This window comes from Momordica charantia, unplaced genomic scaffold (genome assembly GCF_013281855.1).
Source record: "Momordica charantia cultivar OHB3-1 unplaced genomic scaffold, Mcharantia_2.0 BLBB01000099.1, whole genome shotgun sequence".
NCBI classification, from domain to species: Eukaryota; Viridiplantae; Streptophyta; class Magnoliopsida; order Cucurbitales; family Cucurbitaceae; genus Momordica; species Momordica charantia.
Window position 1 is genome coordinate 1 of NW_028275255.1, and position 20,217 is coordinate 20,217.

Genomic DNA, 20,217 nt, shown 5'->3' on the forward strand with positions numbered 1-20,217 from the left:
AATGAGAAAAATGAAAATAAAAAAAGTGACAGCTGTGGGATTTGAACCCACGCCCTTTCGGACCAGAGCCTAAATCTGGCGCCTTAGACCACTCGGCCAAACTGTCAATTTATGTTGAAAATTGGCATATGTATCTAGATATATTTCATAAGTTTAATATATTTCCCAATCCAATCTCTTTTAATGAATATATATTTTAAAACCACGTGAGATCGAATATACACTTTTTGGTCAATAATACATGTCTTAACCAATTAAGTTAGATTTATATTATCTTTTAATAAATATTTGTTACATAATACATCACCAACACTATAAAAATGATTTTTGATAATATTATCTTACGGTTTTATTCTTCAATATACACAACGCAAAAATTTATTATTATTATTATATATAGTATATATAGAGTATAGGTCTGTATCCAACCATAAAGTTTAAGAGTTTTAATCTCCACCTTTAAATATTAAGTATTAAAAAAACGTTGTATATATTATTTACTTCTATTTGAGATGAACTTTACAAATAGAGTCGAAAAGCAATATATATTAATATATCATCTCAAAGAATGAGCATTAAATTTATTAATTAAAAAAATGTGATGGCCGTTTAGGGCGACGGGTGGCCGGCAAGTGGTGGGTGATGGAACCACTATTGATTTTTACGAAGATGCATGGATACCTCGAGAATCAATTTTTTCATCCAATATTTTTAAATTTGAATCAAAATAGGAAGATATATCTTGATGACTGATTTCATTACTCCCTGAGGAAGTAGAGGTGGGATTTGGTGAAGTTAGAGGAAGTAGTTTGTGCATAGACATGGAGAGATGATCACCCAAATCCAAGTAGTGGCACGAGTGGGTTGGATCAATGAACTTGACATTACATCAAGCAGGGTCACTATCCGGTTAAAAATGGATAAAAGTTTACTACGAGGACTATATTATTATCGCATTCAACGAGTGATAGAAACAAAGAGGCGTGGTGGACTATACATTCTGGAGAATTAAGTGGCCCTCTGCATCAAGATTTTTATATGGAAAGCAATAATTCATAACAAATCTCAAATTTGAGAAAGAAAAGGCATAAATGTATTGCCTATATGTCAAGTTTGCTTGGATGAGAAAGAAACAACAAATCATGTGCCAGCGCAGGGCGTAAGAGAGCGACTTAGATGTGGAAAACACTCCATCATGTGGTGATTTTCGGGGAGAATCTTTCTTTCCCGCCAATTTCTATGATGGCGAATGGTAGTCGGGTGTCGGGATCTCCCTGTTGGATGGCGATAGTGATGTTGCGGCTGAGAAAGTCAAAGACAATATTATTATGTATAGTTCGTGGCTTCATCATCAATGTGTTTGGAAGAGTTATCATACACAAATTGGTGAATCCACGTGCGATTTCTTAGGATGACTCTTTATCTTCGTTGCATCCTAGGCAACAGTGGATCAGAGGTACAACGACGGTCGACTCAAACACTGTTATGGAATTTGTGGAGGCTACGAGTCTTGATTGTATTGAGATTCGGTAGTATGATTTGAGAAATTTGCATAATCCTTCCTTATCTGCCATAGCGGAAAAGAAGACAACTTTGAAATCAATTATTTCCCTTTCAATTCTAAATAGGGGTGCTATAATTGACAATATCCCCCATAATTGATGAGTCAACCTCAACGTCAAAGGATGATTATTTTCCTTCCCAAATTCTAATTGTGGTATGTGATCGCCACACTTTCATGAAACCCATAATCTTCCTATTACTTCTTAATGCAATGTTTTCTATTATAAAAAAATAAATAAATTAACAAAACTCACAAAATTTTAAAAACAGCAAACAACACAAGATAATTATATTAAAAAAAACAAACAAACAAAAAAAAAGGAAAAATCCTTGGGACTGAGTTGTGTTCTGGCAGCTGTACGCACAAAACGATGGCGAAGTGTAACTGAAGAAGCGAAATATTAGGAATAAGTTAGAAATATCAGTTGTGGCGATGGCGATGGCGATGGCGAGGGAGAAGCCCGAACCACCCTATAAATACCCCTCATTACTTCCCAGCCCTAACTACCCCTGCTTTCCGCTCCCCTGTAAGAACTACGACATCAATTTCTCTCTCGATCGGAAACAATGGCGTCCGCTACATTCCTCCCCTTCCTCCTCTTGATTATTTCTTCTCACATTTTCGTCGTATTCTCTGAAGATCGCGACTGGATCGTGGTCGGTCATCAGGCCGGCCAACTTCCGCCCTGCATACAGAAGATTCTTCCCTGTCAACCGTTCATCAAGCCGCCGTCCAATCCGTCGCCGGCGTGCTGTGTGCCGCTGAAGGAGATGCTGGCCGACGATCCCAACTGTCTCTGCTCCTTCTTCGATAACGCGCAGCTGTTGAAGGGCCTCAATGTCACTCAGAGCGACGCCTTGAAGCTTCCCGCTGCCTGCGGCGGCAAGGCTGATACTTCCAAGTGCGCCGATGGTACTATTTCACTCAACTCGAAAATCAATTTCACTTGAGCACATTACGACGTCGTTTAAATCACTTTCGTACGTTTTCCCCTGCCTTTTTTTCAGCGGGGGCGAGCCCACCAACTGCATCAACGGATGCTCCTCCTCGTCCTTATCCTCCTCCTCCTCCTCCTCCAGTCCCTACAACTTCCAATGGTAAATCAAATTCCTGTGGATCTTCATTTTTTTTTAATTCGATTCTGTTAGTGCCCAAAAATTTTGGCTATATTGTGCTAATCTGAATGTGATTTTGATTGTTTGACGATCGAAGTACCGATTTCATGAAAATTTAATGTTCAAATTGGTTGATTGTTGGGTTTTTATAATTATTTTGGATTTCAGATTCTTCGAGTTCCAGCAAACCTAACAGCTCAACCAAGAAGAATCCAGCGTATGGGTTGGCAGCTGCTTCTTCCTCATTTGTGGGTTTACTGCTAGTTTCATCATTTCTGTAGGCCGTTTTCCTGTTCATCATTTTAGTCCATTCTATCTTTTATCCTTATCCTTAGAGCCAATAACATCGTAACTTTTTCATTGTTGCTTTCGTTTTTATGGAGAAGCTGCAGCATGAATGTTTATTTTGCCTTTGTGGGAATCATGAATAATGAAGAGGAATGGGTTGAAAAACATGAGAATTTGCTAGCTTAGCGCATGCAAAATAGGGGGTTGGTTGTTTGTTTTAGTTTTGGATTTTCCTACACTTACCACCATTTGCAATTGAGCTGAGATTCCTTTCCTCTGCCGTTACCACTCTACTCCATTAAACCTTAACCATTTTTGTCATCATTGTACTATTGGGAGTCATCACTCACTTTTTGCCACGCCAACAGCACTATATTAAAAATGACGTGGATCTACTAATAAAAATACTTAAATATTTTCTTAAATACTTAAAAGTAATATTCTCTTCATCACCCTTAAATATTTCACCATGAGAGAGAAATGCAAAATAGAGATTTCTTATCAAAATTAATGAGTTGTAGAATATAAAAGAATGAAATGTAAAAATATAATTTTTTTAAAATAATAATGAATTGTGAAGATTTGATCTTTTAAAAAATTATTTATAAAAGTAAAATTTAATAGTCTGAGCTGGTACACTCCTGATTACTCGAATTTTTCTATCCACGTGGACTCTCTTTTAATTGTTTTAGGCAACTTTCCTGAAGGAAAGGGGCAAAAAAAAACCTTGTTTTACGCAACTAATTTTTTTCCTTCTTTTTGTTTAAATTACAAATTTTATCTCTTCCACCTTTTGTTGTGCGTTTTTCAACCTTTTAATAGTGAGCCTACTTTCGCCCCTTCCAATAATAGATATATTTCAAAAATCTTCCTGTGATTCAATAAAAAAATAAAACACAACATGAATTTGGGTAAGAACATGTTAGGTGTAAAATAAATACAAACATATGGTTCTACCCTACCAAGGGCACATGCATTTGGATCTCAATTCGGCCATGTCGAGCATGAGGAGAATGAACCAATGTGTCTATTGTTGATGCGTGGATTTTGACCCTCCGATTCTCCTTCTCGCACACACATAACTTGATAATAAGGGAATCGATACCTGCAAAACTAAATCGATCTAAACCGATGTGACCTCAGTCACACGGGCTCCGATGCTTAAGTTAACGAGGGAGAGTTGAGAAAATAGTGAGCTAGAGATAAGTCAATTGCCTCGCTCTAAGGTTGGGTCGAACATGATTCTAGAACCTTCCGTAGCCAAAACCCTAATTCAGCGTTTCAAGGCCTGAGGGGAATCGTTGATCGCAGGTGGGAGATTCACGGGCTGGGCCTTCGGCTGAGCCTTGCCCGAGGCCGAGCAGGGGTAGGGACCGAGCCCTGCTCAGCCCGGTTGGTTTTCTGTCGGTTGCTTTCCTCGTTCTCTGCCTCGACGCTAGTCGTCCTTTAGTCCGACCCGTTACGTTGCGAGCCGGTCTCCTTCAATTGATGATCTCGGACTTCAACTCCTTATCTCGTTTCGGGTCATTTTTGTTCTCTATAACATCTATAAACATATATCAGCTCGATTGCGACATGGAAAAGATTATGACCAATAAGGAATTTGGCGGAACATCAATTTTGCTAATAAATAATCTTCTAGCTCTCAACAAAAGATTTGTTAAATGATAGGTAGACGTCGTAATTGCAGGACAACATTTTCCAAAGCTCTTTTCTTTTAATAAAAGAAAAAATTTCCAAAACTTCTCTTACAAGAGGTGGAGGTCCACATTCTCAAAGGTACCCAATTGACATCCATTTAAACCTGACTTGGTATTAGTTTAGATAATTAAGTACTAAAAGTTTCGGAGTATACATGTTTGAGCGCCGATCCAATACAAAGTTCCATTTGTAGGTGGCCAACTAAACCCACATCTCGCAAAGCCATAATCACACATAGCATAACACAATATCATTTAGATGAAACATTTAAAAACGAACATAAAATGTAGAAGAAGTTGCAGCAGGGCAATGAAACAAGCATACATCGAAAAAGTCGTCCATGTCCTCAGATCCCCGATACAGATTCGTGCATATTTGTTGACAATAGGGGTAAGCGCGTCATTTCATGCATTATTTGCATATACATTGCAATTTACTGTTATTTATGTTTCCAACTTTGCCATTGTAATTTTTCTGTAATGATCGCCGCCGGCAGAGGGGAGGAAGCGGCTTTCGCAGCCACAGTCACGGCGGCGGCGGCATCACAACCCCCTTCACATTCTCTAATTTTATTCTTGATCTTCCTTTCTCAATATAATTTTGCTTATAGTTACTTTTGGGTAATTTTATTAGATATCTAATATTTGGGTAAATTTAATTCATAAGCAATCCGCTTATCGGATTTGGGTAGATTTTAATGTCCCTCGTCGTCAAAGATAATGTAAATTTTATATGATTTTTACCTTTATTATTTTTGTCTTTTAACATATATCTTTTAAAAACAAATATTACCCTCTCTAGTTAGCTAGTAGGATAGAATCTTAGTATTGGTTGAACTAACAAAATAAAATTTAATTTAATTTTAGGTTATATTTTAAAAGTTATTTTTTAAATTTTACTCAATAAAAACAAAACATGAGTTTTAAAAATGATTTGTTTTTCATTTTTAAAATTTAATTAAGATTTCCTTAACCTATTTTTAAACCTAATGTGATTCATTTTAATTCTAAAATAAAAATATTATTTTAATGTCAATAAAATAATGGAATAAATGAAACATTAACTATCATAGATATTTATTTTTATATACTTCTAATAACATATGTTAAAAGAAAGTCTATGAATGCATATGATTGGCCGTGGATATAATTTGAAGTGCATTGTCCATTTTGATGTCCACAATCTCATTCTCATTTATTATTGAAATCTTTTATAAATGATCGGTAGGACCGAAAAAATTAGAAATCAAAGTTTACTAAAATTGGTTGGAAATTAAGATATAAAAGTAATTTTTAAAGTAAGGGCTTCGAATCTTCATTCCACCCGTTAAGTTAACGTAACTCCCCTAATTAATATGCATGCTAGTATGTAAATAATTCGAATTGAGATAATGGATCAGATTTATTAGTTTTTTAATAATAATTAATCAAATTTACTTGAATAAAGTGTTCTTCTTCTCTTTGCAGTTATTCCTTCCACCAAATATTGCAAGGGTCAAAATTTCGCTACAACAAACATCTCCTTGTCAAGTGAAACATTTTGAATTAAACAAAAGAACAAAGTTTGGTTGAGGTACTAAAAAATTAAAAGAAAAAAAGAACTTAATTTGTTGATAATGGGTTCTTTTTTATTAAAAAAAATTTACAATTGGTATGATCTGATTTTTCTTTTTTCTTTTATTTTTATTGAGTATGCAATATTACAATGATTTATTAAATTGTGATTTGATTTTTAATTATAAAAGTGGAATACAATTTATTTTATTGAGCAAGTTGAATTTCTCTTTGAACAAGAGGCAGCGGCTGTATGAAATATGAAGGCAAATTCATAAACCCTTAACCCCCAGGAAGAGTTTGCAAGCTCAGCGGGGCAGGGCAGCCAGCTGAAGAAAACGACTGAAACTCTCCAAATGTCAGCATTAAGAACATGGCATCACCTTATTTTGCTAAATCCATAACCAAATTTCGTCCTTGTCTTTCCCTTTCCGGGCACTACTCCACGCCTTCATCTTATTCTTTGTTCAGCTCTGCCGCTGCAGTTTCTTCTGCCTCGGATCCCCAGTCATCTTCCCTTTCGCAAGCTCAACGTGAGTTTTCTGAGCTTCCTTCTATCTGGGTTTGTCTTAATTTTGGAAAATGATTTAGGTTCATGTGATTTGATTGTTGAAATTCGTGTTTTGGTTGGTGGGTGTTTTCTTAGAGAAACAAAGAGAGTCGAGATGGTCAAAATGGCTCCTGTTTCTACCTGGGGCTCTCACGTTTGGCCTCGGAACGTGGCAGATTTTCAGGAGGCAAGAGAAGGTATTTTGAATTATTGCTGGATATTGTGTTGTGTGCTTGTTTCAATTATATTGTTTACGGTTTAGTTTTTCAATTTCCCCGTCCCTCCCCCAACAAATTAAGCTGTAATTGATCTAACACGAGTATGCATTCGACACATTTTTTGTGTTAAAACTGAAGAGGCCTGTTCTGTCTTTTGCAATTAATCGACTCAGGAAAAAAGGATGGGTATTTCTTTCATTGCTTATTTAATCATTGATCCAGTTAAAATTAGTGAAATTCCTCCATTAGAAGAAATGCACAGCTCCAAAAGAATGCTGGTCTTGCAGATGGGAGATCAAGTTTAGACGCTTGGATCATATTGTTTATGCTTTACATTGTTTACAGGTGTTGCCCTATATATTCATTTTGTGGAAGATTGATAGTTGAAAAGGATCTATGATTTCTAAAATCTTAAGGACAATTAATGGGGTCTATGTGAAGGATTTCTAACCTTTCTCATTGACATATGGGTTCGGTTGGTGGCATAGGGGGGGAAATTGTTGTGGTGATACTCTTTGCGGAAGTGAATTTTGACAACTGAGGAGTGCAGATGTTGAATCATTAAAACATTTGGCCTGTCAGGATGTTGAAACTTTTTTCTATATTACATCTCTGCATGGCCATGCTCAGGCTTCTTTGGAAGCCGAAAGTAATTTCCATAGTTTACTCTTTATGTATTTTCTACATCAAATCATCTAAATACTCTTGCAGGGAACTGATGTACACAAATTTTTCATCCAAGTACCAACCATCTTTGGCACTTTATTTTGCAGATAGAAATGCTAGATTTCAGGCAGAAGCGATTGTTAATGGAACCCGTGAACATAAACAGCTTGTTTCCATTGGAAGACAAGCTAGATGATCTGGAGTTCAGAAGGGTAATCTGTAAAGGAGTTTTTGATGAGAAAAATCAATCTATGTCGGTCCACGTTCAAGAAGCATTTCAGGAGTGACTGAAAATGGCCATTATGTTATTACCCCATTGGTGCCCATTCCCAACATACCTGATAGGTATTTTCCAGTGAAGCTTTATGGTTGAATATACCAATTTATAATCATTGTTTTATAAGAGAGAACCTGCATTGTTTATTTCCCCATGATACTGAACCAAGATTTTAATTTCATTAGTATCATTACTATCAACCAATCTATTTATATTTAAAACATCAATATCTGATTCATAACATGGCTTTTTCCTATTCTTGCAAACTTTCTGTTCCGCACCACCAAATCAGATTTCTCTTTTCCTGCTGATATGAACTAAATAAATGGTAATTTGTTATTGGGATTCTTTCATTCTTATGGTTTAATTGGCTTACTTCTGTAGTTTCATAAGTTATTCATTCATAATACGGTAGTATGGTTATCATGGCTTCACTTACTTAGCTCTCAATGTTTATTAACACATGGATCTGTAATGAATTCCCAAGGATACGGAACAAAATAGCACCTTTATTTCTCCCAATTCCCATTGTCATGCTGTATGCAATCGAAATCTGTCTATTAAGTTGTTTGGTATTTGATTTGTGACTCCATTTAACCAAGAATATATCAAATAACCCTCCTCCAGTGTGCAGTCACCGGTTTTGGTTAATAGAGGATGGGTTCCGCGTAGTTGGAAGGAGAAGGCTTTGGAAGTAGATCAACAAAGTAGTGAACAGTCTTCAGATATTGCATCCTCCTCGATTCAAGAGAGTGAGAGAAGCTCTTGGTGGAAGTTCTGGTCCAAAAGGGCTGAGAATCTAAAGGTTCTTTATGATATTTCCTCCTGATAAATGTCATTCATATAGATTCTAAGACCAATATTCTAACTTTTCTTGATATGCAGAATGATGTCGCTCCCATTACTCCAACAGAAGTAATTGGAGTAGTTCGCACAAGTGAGAAGCCTAGCATATTTGTTCCAGCAAATGATCCCCGCTCTAGCCAGTGGTTTTATGTTGACGTTCCAGGGATTGCCCGTGCGTCTGGTCTTCCTGAGGATGTTATTTATGTGGAAGACATAAATGAGGATGTGAACCCGAGTGATCCATACCCCATTCCAAAGGATGTTAATACCTTGACACGGAGTTCTGTTATGCCACAGGATCATCTTAATTACACATTAACATGGTATGTCGTTACCCTTTTCCATATATCATTTTCCACGTAAAATTCACTACAGCTTCCTCATATGCATATGAGTATGACCATGAGGTACTCCTAAGCATAAAGGCATTTGACGTTTTCATGTGTTTCTTTGCTGATGCTCTAGATCCTTGGTCTTTCCTTCTCACCGTGCATATAAAATTAGATTTTAGATATGGAATAAATTTCAGTTTCTTTTACTTCTGACTAGTTATTATTGCAATTGTATTGAGAATTAGATGTTGCATTATATCTGATTCCCATTTGGTCGGTTGACTGCCGAATGTTGTTTATTCTACTGCTTCAAAACACTTCAAACCTTAACTGAAGGTTCCCCGATCCTAGCAGTCGACGTACTTTAATCTATAGGCACTTCGTTTTTTTTGTTGGCTTGCAATTCGTTTTGTTCATGTAGAAGCCTAATTCAACTCATAATCCTTGCAAAAAGGGAACGAAGGGAAAGTAAAGAAGATTTTGATGTTAAAGAAGTTTCAATAAGAAGACTTAACACAATCTTATTCTTGCAATGGCTGATCTTTGTGCAGGTACTCTCTCTCGGCTGCCGTAACCTTCATGGCTTTCAAAAGACTCAGGCAAAAAACAAACCGAAGATAGCGAAAACTATACCATAATATTCTATAGAGCAGGAGCGAACTGGAACTCTTAAATTGTATGTGAGAGTTATTTTTGTTGGTATTGTTTTTCATAATGCTGCCTCAGACTCTTTGAACTAAGAAAAGATAACAAGTTTTCTACATTTTGAATAAATCTGTTCTTCATTTTGGAAAATTCTGTGTGGATGGTTGGTCAGACCTTCATAATCTGTCTACTTGTTTGTTTTCCTTAAAAGCTTAAAAGCTTTCATTATCAAGTTTATTAGGGGCATTGTCAAAGGTGAAAGTGACATAAAACATATATCTTGTTAGGTGGGCAACAATGGATGTGTATGAACATTGAGAACTCATTTGGTTGGTTGTATGTTTTCAACATCTAATTGGATTTTAACCCTTTATCCACTCAAATAAGTCCTTTGGCATTTTTTGAAAAGAAAGGTCACATCTCCATGCCAATGGATGGTTCCCACCTCCAATATCACTTCCTTCAAAATATGGCCCATAACTATCTATACACATGAGCATTGAAAATCTTGCTTACAATTTTTCTTCCACTTTCCCTTTCATGATATAATCTCTTTGTTATTAAGATCAGCATGATCATAAGAAGAGTCGAGGTCGAGGTGTGCACAAATCTGTCGAAATACTCACGGATGTAAAAGTATTATGAAAAGAACTAGTGAAACGCCAGCATAACATTTCATTAACCTAATTACTTACTTTTCACATCATATCAACTTATGTTGATTTAGTATTCTATAGATAATGTTGGAGAACTGATTGAATATATTGTTGTCAACGTAAACTTAAGTTAGTAGTAATTGACACATGTGTTTGATTAAAATATCATGGATTCAAATCCTTCTGTCTACACTTGTACTAAAAAAAATCCTAATTAAATATATTAGAAATCTAATCCTATTGAATAAACTAGATGTGATATGGAAAAATTATTAGTAGAGGGATACATTTTTTCAAATTAATTTATGAATTTTGCTCAAACAAAGTTCATAATTGATAATTCACAACCTGAACAGAAAAATCTCCGGAAGCTTCAAAGATGAAGATCTGAGTGTTACTTTTTTTTAAAGAAAAAAGAGAAGAGTAATGTGTGAGATGATTAAAGGAAATCAAATAAAAGAGGGTCACCTACAAGATAAAGGTGACGTTTTTTTTTTCCCTTTCTTTCTTCCACGTTAATTAAAGCATTTGATTAATTAATATATAATAAATATAATATGATAAATAAACTGCAGAAATCCCACATTTTAGCCGGCACCGCCGCTGCAAATCCCGGTGAGCGATACGGAAAACCGGCAGAGAGCGCCGGCCGCCGACGCGTCTTCCTCCGTTTGCGGCGGCGGCGGAAGCACTCTCCCGTCGGCGAACAACATTCGCCCATTCCTCTGTTGATCTACCACGCCTTCCAGATCCACCGCGTTACCGTAGAAAGCACCGTCCCCAAATCTCCGTTCGACCTCGAGAAACTCGCCGAGAGATGCCGGCTTAACGCCGTCGTCCCGGCACAGCCGCCACCACCTCCGCTTCCGATCCGCGACGAGTGCCGGCGCCGCCGTGGTTTTCCTCTTCGGCTTCTTGCTCCTGCGGGAAGGGCCGGCGGCGGCGGCGGCTGCGCCGGCGTGTTGGTCTCGGTTCTGTGACGGCGCTCGGAAGGTTATCGCCGGAAAACTGACGCCCATTAGAGTCCCCAAGCTCGTGCTCCTATCATGGAAAAACGAACCTGTAGACTGCAGAACAAAAGCAACGAACGGAATTGAATTTCCAAAATAAAAAATAGGTCAAGAATCGGAAAATGGGAGGATGCGACGGCGAGCACCTCAGTGTCGAGATCGGAGGAGGAGATGGATGAATTGGTTGGAGAAGACGGCGGCGGTAACAGATCGTTCGCCGGATTCAACATCTCTCCTCTGCTCTCTCTCTCTCTCTCTCTCTCTCTCTCTCTCTATCTCTCTCTCTCTAGAGATTCAGAGAAACTGAGATTGAAATTCGAAAGAAGAGAGAGAGAAAGGATTAAGAATTTGGATTTGGAATTGGAGAGAGAGAGAGAGAGAGAGAATGGGTTCAAAATGATTGTTAGTGCAGCCTTTTTGTGTCTGTTTCCTTTCTTCTTCTCTTTTATTTATTCTCAATTTTGTCCTCCACTTTTTTCATTTTTTACTTTTCTATTATCCACACATTATATAACATATTAATATACATAATCTTAACTTAATGTATGTAACATATTATATTAGAAGGGGTGATGACATAATCATAGACAACGCAATAACATATCTAATATTAATAATCGATTTGTTCCTATCAATAACTACAAGATAGAAAAGTAAAGAAATTTAGATTTTTCTTGACGATTGCTAAATTTATTGTATAAAATTCATGAAGATGTATGAATTTCAATAAATTTAGATTTATAAAATGTAGGGTTGATCTTGAGTTTGTGTGTATTAATATTGTTCAAAATAATAGATTATCGTGTATTTATGAAATTTTCATTTACAAGAATTAGCATAAAAAAATGAATTTTATAAGGATGAGTTTATGTCTAATCCGCGATCCAAAAAGATCCTAATTGAAGAACATTATAAAATAAAGATGTAAAGAAAGAGAGAAAGAAAAGTCAACTAAAATGACTGACCAATGAATCAGAGGAAGTCAGAGTATCCAATAAATACCAAAGGGCCAAAGCTCAATCCCCCATATTATAAAATATGCTTTTTTTTTTTTTTTATTCATCGACTAGTAGAAATGTTTATTTAAATCTCGAATCTTTTAGTTAAATACATAATTGAAAAAAAAATGTAACCAAAACAAAAGTATCCATCTGTGCTCCACTTCATGTCTAACAAATTTTTGGAATACCAAGTGTTGTGATAGAAACTTATTAGTCTTGAAATTTTAATAGTTTAAAAAAATAATTATAATAATAACTTGAACTAGTTTTGAAAGGAAAAAGCCTAAAGAGCAAAAAGTATATGATAGATTTCTAAACTTTAAATTTTGTGCCTATTAAGTGAGTGGACTATAAAATGTATGATTAAACTTTCTATTTAAAAATTTGTAAACCTATTAGTCACCAAATTCAAAGATTAAGATCATGTTAAAATTTCATTTAATAGATCTCCGTGAATTTTAAAAATACCTAATGGAGTTGAAAATTTTGAGATCGGATAGACACAATCCTGAAAGTGGGCGAGTAAACGTTAAAGAAATGTTTCTTTGCTATTTGATTCAAAAGAAAAGTATGAATGTGACAATTTAGGGGTCCAACCATTTTGTAGCCCCACTCCCAACAGAAGGGGTACCATATACAGACAATGCCAACAGATTTAAAAGAAAATTACAGAGTGTAGGGAACTTGGGGTACTTTCAAATGGAAGCCAAAGGAATGTAGCAGTAAAAAGAAACAGAAGAAAAGAAGAAAACAGCCTCTGAGTTCTGATCTGTTAAAGACATGGTTGCTCTTGCAAGTTAAGCCAGCCATCTGCTTGGCCTTTGCTCAAAAAAGTGAACCACGTTCTCAATCATAATTCAACTCAGGGAAGCATGCACTTCTTTTGCTGCCACATTTTTATCTCTTTTAAGAAGAAAAAAGAACCCCTTTTGCAAATATTTCTCAGTTGAAGCATGAAAGAGCAAAAATAGGATCAAAACAACAGCCACAATCATCCAGAAAAAGAAGCAAAAATAATTGAGCAATCACATTTTTGTAGCTTAGCTCAGATCTTTCACAACAGCCATTTTCGATGCCTTGAATCTGAAAGTTTGAGATACGTAACAGAGTTCAACTCAATGCATATAAACATCAGAAAGTTGAAATTCTCAAGAAAAGCTAACCTGTTGTCTCCTTGGCAGTAGTTCACAACTTGATGTGCCTAAAAGAAAAAACAAGAAAGTCCAAACGAAAGTTGACATTTTAGAACCATATGCTATGCCTCAAACTAACATTGACTTTAAAATAATAAACAAGAGAGAGATCAGCAACCGACGTAACCAGCTTATTGTTGATCTTCCTGCAGTAATCAACAATGTGAGATTCGCTTGAAAGTCGACTCCAAAGTTCCCCTGTGATTGTTTGTCACATTGATCTATGAAATATTACTTTACAAACAAAATAAACAGTCGAGTTTGTAGTATAGTTGTGCGAGAACCTGTGAGAAACAATGTCCACTGTTATATTCCTTTCATATGAACAAAGTAATGCCAATGTACACCTTCCCAATCAGACCCCATTTGTGTTCCTGAAGATTATCTAACCTAACTTCGAAGCTATGATCACATACATTTAATTTACATGGGTGATACATCATTAATATAGTCACTCCACAATTCAGTTGCGATAGCATCCCGCAACTGCGAAGTAATTTCTAGTTCTTCTGTCTCAAAAGCAATGTCCACAGTTGGAGTCTCAATGTGTGTCCCCACCAGCTGTGCTGCCTCCAATGGAGGCAATGAATCCTCCATATGAGGAAGATGGTCCTGTTCGTACAGCCTAAAGAGCCAATCATCGGGTTTCTCCCTCCGAATGTAATTGTGAATTGCACAAGTTGCAACGACTAACTTAACTTGTGTCTGTAATGGGTAAGGGGGAGCTGATAATAATATGGGGAACCGTGCCTTTAAAGCTCCAAAAGTTCTGTCGGTAGCATTTCGCAACAATGAATGCCGTAGATTAAACAGCTGTTTGGCATCTTGAGGATGATAACCACCAGGAAAATCCTTTGAATGATAGGGGACGTCATGATAAGGGGCAACGAATCCAGGCATGTTCATATACTTTTGGTCCACAAGATAGTACTTACCTGCAATTCAACAAAATTAGCCTGAAAATGGCAGAGAGCAATAGCCTGATCCAAAAGGAATAAATACTCTATTCAAATACCGTTTCTACTCATTCAACTAGTCACACTAAGCCTAAGAGATTCGTGATTTTCCTTTTAGTATACACACCTTCAGGGACATGCAGTTTGTTTCGCCTCGTAAGTGCTGAGTTCAGAACTTGCAAATCTGATGCCGATCCTTCCCACCCTGCTAGAACGTAATGGAACATGAGGTCAAATGAGCATGCTGCTAATACATTTTGAGAAAGTAAACCATTTTTATTTCGAAAAGGCCCTTGCTCGTCAACGCCAACCATCACTGGAATGTGTATGCCATCAACTGCCCCCACGCAATCCTAAAATAAGATAATTTAATAAGAGGTAACCACAGTACAGGAAAACACAAGACAAACTAAAACCAGCCAGCTACCTTAAAGTAGGGATAGAATCTCGGATCTTCTAATATTTCTGCTGGAACGTTGGATCCTGGAGGCTGGAAGAAGTCCAATGATATTGCCATAATTGCATTCAATACATTGTTAAAATGGCGACTTATTGTTTCTCCTGAATACCTGAACAGCTCCTGAACTGCTCGTGTCCTAAGATTGTGACCAATTATAAACATGAATATGGCTAGTTGCTCCTCAATCTTAATCCGGTTTGTGTGACGCAGTAAGCCTTTGGCTTGCAAAATATCACACAATTTATAAAATATGTGCTTGTCCATGCGGAAATTTTCCAAGCAAAGTTCATTCTGGCCTTTGAGTACTTCATCTACAAATTTTGCACCATTTGATACTAGATTATGATGACTCAGTTCTCGTGGAACATATTTCCCGTAAGTTCCATCCTTCTCGTCATCAGAACTCTCCATAGTAAATAGAAGCTCTGTAGCCAAAATGAGGAAATGGTATCAGTTCGTATTTTTTTTTAAAAAGGGATAAAATTGCTATTATATTAGAGAAAAGAAAGGAAAAGGGGGATTTAGAGAGAGATAGAAAGAGAAGCAAACAGTATTGCGAAAACAAGCACTCAAAAGATCCTTCCTCGTAATCCATCAAGGCTGTCACAACTAGGAGATGATGAGATGCAAACTAAATCATTGTAAAGATCTTGAAAAAATGACAACTACCCAAGTCGTAAAATTTCTGCTAAAGAAGAGTCTGGAGTTCTAATATGAAGGATGAACATTGGAAATAATAAGGTTACCAGAAAAAGAAAAATGGTAGAAAACATTGTAGCTATCAAGAACAACAACATATTTAAACCCCCCACAAAAAGAACAAAACTAAATAACTCATGCAGCTTAATATTGGATCACAAAGAATTAAAAGATTAACCTAATCCTAGACACAATCAAGTCAATTAGATACAATCACACAGTAGCTAGCTGCTACTGAATAAACTAAACTCAACCCCAAAGAGAACTTCCAGAGAGCATGAAGAGTAAAACACGGACAAAATAACGTTGGTCCAATCCGCAGCTTGGTCTCCAATCAACAAGGACACGGCAGAAAACAGGCAGTACGTCAAGTCAACATTCGCCAAGCGCCCAAATTTCTTGAACTTAATCGCTAATAAGAACATGCCCATTTCCAAAAATACACTTGGAGAAGAAATGAACAAGCTAAAAATCAAAATTCTCAGCCTCTTGTAGGAGACGTTGAATCAAAGGGCAAGAAGCATACATGGGAGGAAATAGAATAGAAGACCGGTCCTGCTTTGGGCACGAGGAACGGCGCCGGTAAGTGGCAAGATTGGAGCTGAAGACGAAGTATCAAGATACCATCAGGCGAAACGGAAGAAGAAAGCGAAAAGAGGGTTTGAGGAGACAATGGGAGAGTACAATCTGTAGAGTAGAGTGTGCAGAGAAGGGATTTTCCGAGCAGAGGTGAAGAGGAGTCTGCAGCAGCAGCAGCAGGGTTTTTCTGCCATTCTGCCATTCTGCCATTGGTGTATTTTTATGGTAACTAAATAATGGCGTTTTTATTTTGTTTGCTTATAAAGGGAGGTCCGTTTCCAAGTTGAAAAGCCCACCGTATAGTATGACGAGGCCCATTTTTTTTCCTCTTTTTTTGGTTATTATGATTTTAACACGAATTTTAACTTTTTAATGTAAATTTTATTTCGAATAATTTAGCAAATGAAGTATCGTACTAAAATTTTGATCGATGAAAAATAATAAAAATGAAGGGATCAAAATAGTCATTTTTAAAAAAATATAGGGGTAAAATAAATGTTTCAATATTATAAAGACTAAAAATGAATAAAATTTGAAATTATAAGAATTAAAATAGACATTCAAGATACATCGACTAAAATAAACTAAACTAAAAAGAGTAATTAAACTATTCTTTTTTTCTTTTTGTGAATTGTCTCGAAATTTAGACAATTTTGAGGCTGGAGGTTGGTTTAGAGGATGTCACAGCTCCAAACATATAAAGTGAATGTGGAACTGAATGTCTAATGAAATAGTTGATAGAGTGAAATTATTTTTTTATTCGATAAAAATAGTCGATTCAAATTCAAGGCCAATAAATGAAGGTGGAGAAAAATACTCCAGAACATTCGTCCTCAAAACACAAGGAAATTAAATAAAATTCCTTTCATGCTTTTTGGAAAATATATATCTAGTAATCTCAACTTCATATAATGACATATTATAACTTCTGAATTCGAAAATCAAAATAACACTATTATACGGATAAATACAGAACTAGGTTTTGAACATGGTCTTTTTTCTTTACCCCCCATTAAGACCAAAATCAAACCCCTCTCCCCACCTCTCCAAAAAAAACTAACAAAACAGAAACCGAAACCGAAAAAGATGAAGGTACAATATGCCTTTCAAAGTCTGCATCATCCACAAGAAGGCATAAAATACAGGTGTAATGATGGTCTGAACTAATCATCTGACCGACTTCGAACAAGCTCAAGGGGTAGAGATTCAATTGCAAGCTGGAATTGAGAACAAGAGAACAAGTTAGATTAGTTAAACAAGAGAAAATCCAAAGAACCCGAGAGAGAGAGGAGAGAGATGATCACCCATAGTCTTGGAGTTCTTGGATCAGTCTTGGAATGTAATTTTGATAGCGCTGACTGAAAGGTTATAACGATGTAAACTTTGAATTCAATTGAAAAGGGGCTGTCATAAACAATTAGGACACGTTATTAGCGGAATAAATGCCAAGTAAAAAATGAGAATGACAGAGAAGAAACAGATGGACACACAATTAACAGATAGACTGCACTTCAACAAGACCTGATACCACAGAGAGAACTTCAAAGGAACAACTTACCAAGGCTGCTTACGATCATTAACAAAATAAACTTATTTGATATACAGTATTAGAATTCATTACAATCATATGGTAAAATGAAAAGGCCGAATGGGTTTTATACATTTGGTTCCATGAGTGTTTTCTCACTTCTCATCACACAGTTAAGAATATAAAATGAAATTTATTGGGAAATATTGAAATGAATGACAACTGTTATTAGTATTCAAACGGTCATTCAATCCCTCCAATGTAATCACATTTGCTTTGTGCCCACTTGCCATCAAATAGGTTTATCAGTAACAACTCAATCTTGATTAGTAGACAAAAATAGTACATTGGCTATATTTAAATTTGCTAAAAGAATTAAGTAAACCAGGAACGTCAGAAGCCAAAATATAAAATTTTCATTTCTGGTTGAACTAACAGGAGATTAATACAAAGGACTTGTATTTGCACCTAAAACAGATAACTCTGACATTGAAAATGTAGTGCAGCAGTTATTATATTTGCAACTCACCCAGCAAAGACTGTTGGGCAGGTTAAAAGGCGGGGTGGTATGACATAAATAGGCAGAGTAATGTTGCGACAAACGTCTCCATCTGCTATCTAGGGATAAAATAAAAATAGCTCAGTAAGTTTATATGAAATTTTGTACAGGCAAAAACTAAAATACGCGGAGCAGATGAGATGGCACATACCTGGGTAGATTGGATCACAGAGGTTTCAGTTATGATTCTCTCTCCAAGAATAACTGATTCCACACGACACAAGTGAATGTCAATTGAATTAATGGGAACTGCAGATGCTTCAACAGTTAATTCACCAGTGATGGGATCTGAAAGAGAGCACAGAGTTGACATTTTCCCTGTCACTCGAAAACCACCTATTTAGAAGTACCTCTCATCAGCAAAAGGATAAGTACTGAAATAGAAAATAGAAAATAAAAAATAGAAAATAAAATTTAAAATAGAAAATAAAAAACTAAGCTATAGTTTGTTTCTTCTATCTACTACCGTAGTTGGCTTATGTTCAAATATTCCCACGTGAAAAAAAAAATTATCATATAATAAAATCACACCTGTATAAGATAAAAGAAACACATAATAGAAAAGGAACTATGATGAAAAGACCTGATTTTAGTTCAGGAAGTAGTGGATGCCTTTGTGTATCCTGGGTGATGTAAAAGATAACCATCTCAGAAGACAATGGCCGCTCGAGAAGATCAGCTAGTAACAAAACAAAAGAAAAAGATTATTTTCATATACTTGTGTTAAATATATAACAGTGAAGGGTCTAATAAATCGTACCTGTATCACTTTCAACTATAAACTCGATCGTGGCAGACAACGACTTGTGTAGGTATCCTCTACTTATATCTACAGTTACTAAATACTATCATACTATTCAGTAATTGAACAAATATCAGGTTTATGTTAAGATTCCACACGGCATCACAACCCCCTTCACATTCTCTAATTTTATTCTTGATCTTCCTTTCTCAATATAATTTTGCTTATAGTTACTTTTGGGTAATTTTATTAGATATCTAATATTTGGGTAAATTTAATTCATAAGCAATCCGCTTATCGGATTTGGGTAGATTTTAATGTCCCTCGTCGTCAAAGATAATGTAAATTTTATATGATTTTTACCTTTATTATTTTTGTCTTTTAACATATATCTTTTAAAAACAAATATTACCCTCTCTAGTTAGCTAGTAGGATAGAATCTTAGTATTGGTTGAACTAACAAAATAAATTTAATTTAATTTTAGGTTATATTTTAAAAGTTATTTTTTAAATTTTACTCAATAAAAACAAAACATGAGTTTTAAAAATGATTTGTTTTTCATTTTTAAAATTTAATTAAGATTTCCTTAACCTATTTTTAAACCTAATGTGATTCATTTTAATTCTAAAATAAAAATATTATTTTAATGTCAATAAAATAATGGAATAAATGAAACATTAACTATCATAGATATTTATTTTTATATACTTCTAATAACATATGTTAAAAGAAAGTCTATGAATGCATATGATTGGCCGTGGATATAATTTGAAGTGCATTGTCCATTTTGATGTCCACAATCTCATTCTCATTTATTATTGAAATCTTTTATAAATGATCGGTAGGACCGAAAAAATTAGAAATCAAAGTTTACTAAATTGGTTGGAAATTAAGATATAAAAGTAATTTTTAAAGTAAGGGCTTCGAATCTTCATTCCACCCGTTAAGTTAACGTAACTCCCCTAATTAATATGCATGCTAGTATGTAAATAATTCGAATTGAGATAATGGATCAGATTTATTAGTTTTTTAATAATAATTAATCAAATTTACTTGAATAAAGTGTTCTTCTTCTCTT

At 35.6% G+C, this 20,217-nt stretch overlaps 5 protein-coding genes and 1 non-coding gene across 7 annotated transcripts; 2 read left to right on the plus strand and 4 right to left on the minus strand.

Annotated features, from left to right (window-relative positions):
* Positions 1-26: 26 nt before the first annotated feature.
* Positions 27-106, minus strand: TRNAL-UAG (transfer RNA leucine (anticodon UAG)). Its single transcript has one exon. It is a non-coding gene; the product is annotated as a tRNA-Leu (tRNA).
* Positions 107-2,050: 1,944 nt separating this feature from the next.
* On the plus strand, positions 2,051-3,134 carry LOC111008675 (non-specific lipid transfer protein GPI-anchored 3). The gene is made up of 3 exons (XM_022281429.2): positions 2,051-2,476; positions 2,572-2,661; positions 2,848-3,134. The coding sequence occupies exons 1-3, from the start codon at positions 2,131-2,133 to the stop codon at positions 2,958-2,960; spliced, it is 549 nt and encodes a 182-aa protein (XP_022137121.1). The 5' UTR covers positions 2,051-2,130; the 3' UTR covers positions 2,961-3,134.
* Positions 3,135-6,443: 3,309 nt separating this feature from the next.
* Positions 6,444-9,905, plus strand: LOC148207720 (surfeit locus protein 1-like). The gene is given in 7 exon segments (XM_088118323.1): positions 6,444-6,754; positions 6,868-6,968; positions 7,763-7,892; positions 7,895-8,000; positions 8,560-8,737; positions 8,818-9,101; positions 9,662-9,905. Coding segments are annotated over 7 exon segments (1,029 nt in total). The 5' UTR covers positions 6,444-6,594; the 3' UTR covers positions 9,732-9,905.
* A 917-nt stretch (positions 9,906-10,822) lies between these two features.
* On the minus strand, positions 10,823-11,841 carry LOC111008897 (uncharacterized protein At3g17950). The gene is made up of 2 exons (XM_022281764.2): positions 11,568-11,841; positions 10,823-11,478 (listed from the first exon to the last, which is right to left on the minus strand). Exons 1-2 carry the CDS (start codon positions 11,649-11,651, stop codon positions 10,999-11,001), a joined length of 564 nt encoding a protein of 187 aa, XP_022137456.1. The 5' UTR covers positions 11,652-11,841; the 3' UTR covers positions 10,823-10,998.
* Positions 11,842-13,902: 2,061 nt separating this feature from the next.
* Positions 13,903-16,529, minus strand: LOC111009055 (uncharacterized). Its single transcript, XM_022281984.2, has 4 exons — positions 16,257-16,529; positions 14,999-15,456; positions 14,699-14,924; positions 13,903-14,550 (listed from the first exon to the last, which is right to left on the minus strand). Exons 2-4 carry the CDS (start codon positions 15,440-15,442, stop codon positions 14,039-14,041), a joined length of 1,182 nt encoding a protein of 393 aa, XP_022137676.1. The 5' UTR covers positions 15,443-15,456; positions 16,257-16,529; the 3' UTR covers positions 13,903-14,038.
* Positions 16,530-17,197: 668 nt separating this feature from the next.
* LOC148207721 (uncharacterized) lies at positions 17,198-19,288 on the minus strand. 2 transcript variants are annotated; one of them, XM_088118321.1, is made up of 6 exons: positions 19,157-19,288; positions 18,980-19,075; positions 18,548-18,732; positions 18,367-18,455; positions 17,614-17,713; positions 17,198-17,526 (listed from the first exon to the last, which is right to left on the minus strand). In XM_088118321.1, the coding sequence occupies exons 2-6, from the start codon at positions 19,041-19,043 to the stop codon at positions 17,473-17,475; spliced, it is 492 nt and encodes a 163-aa protein (XP_087974447.1). In that variant the 5' UTR covers positions 19,044-19,075; positions 19,157-19,288; the 3' UTR covers positions 17,198-17,472. The 2 variants fall into 2 exon arrangements, with proteins under 2 accessions (XP_087974447.1, XP_087974448.1); XM_088118322.1 differs by having other exon boundaries at positions 18,980-19,269.
* Between the last annotated feature and the right edge of the window lie 929 nt (positions 19,289-20,217).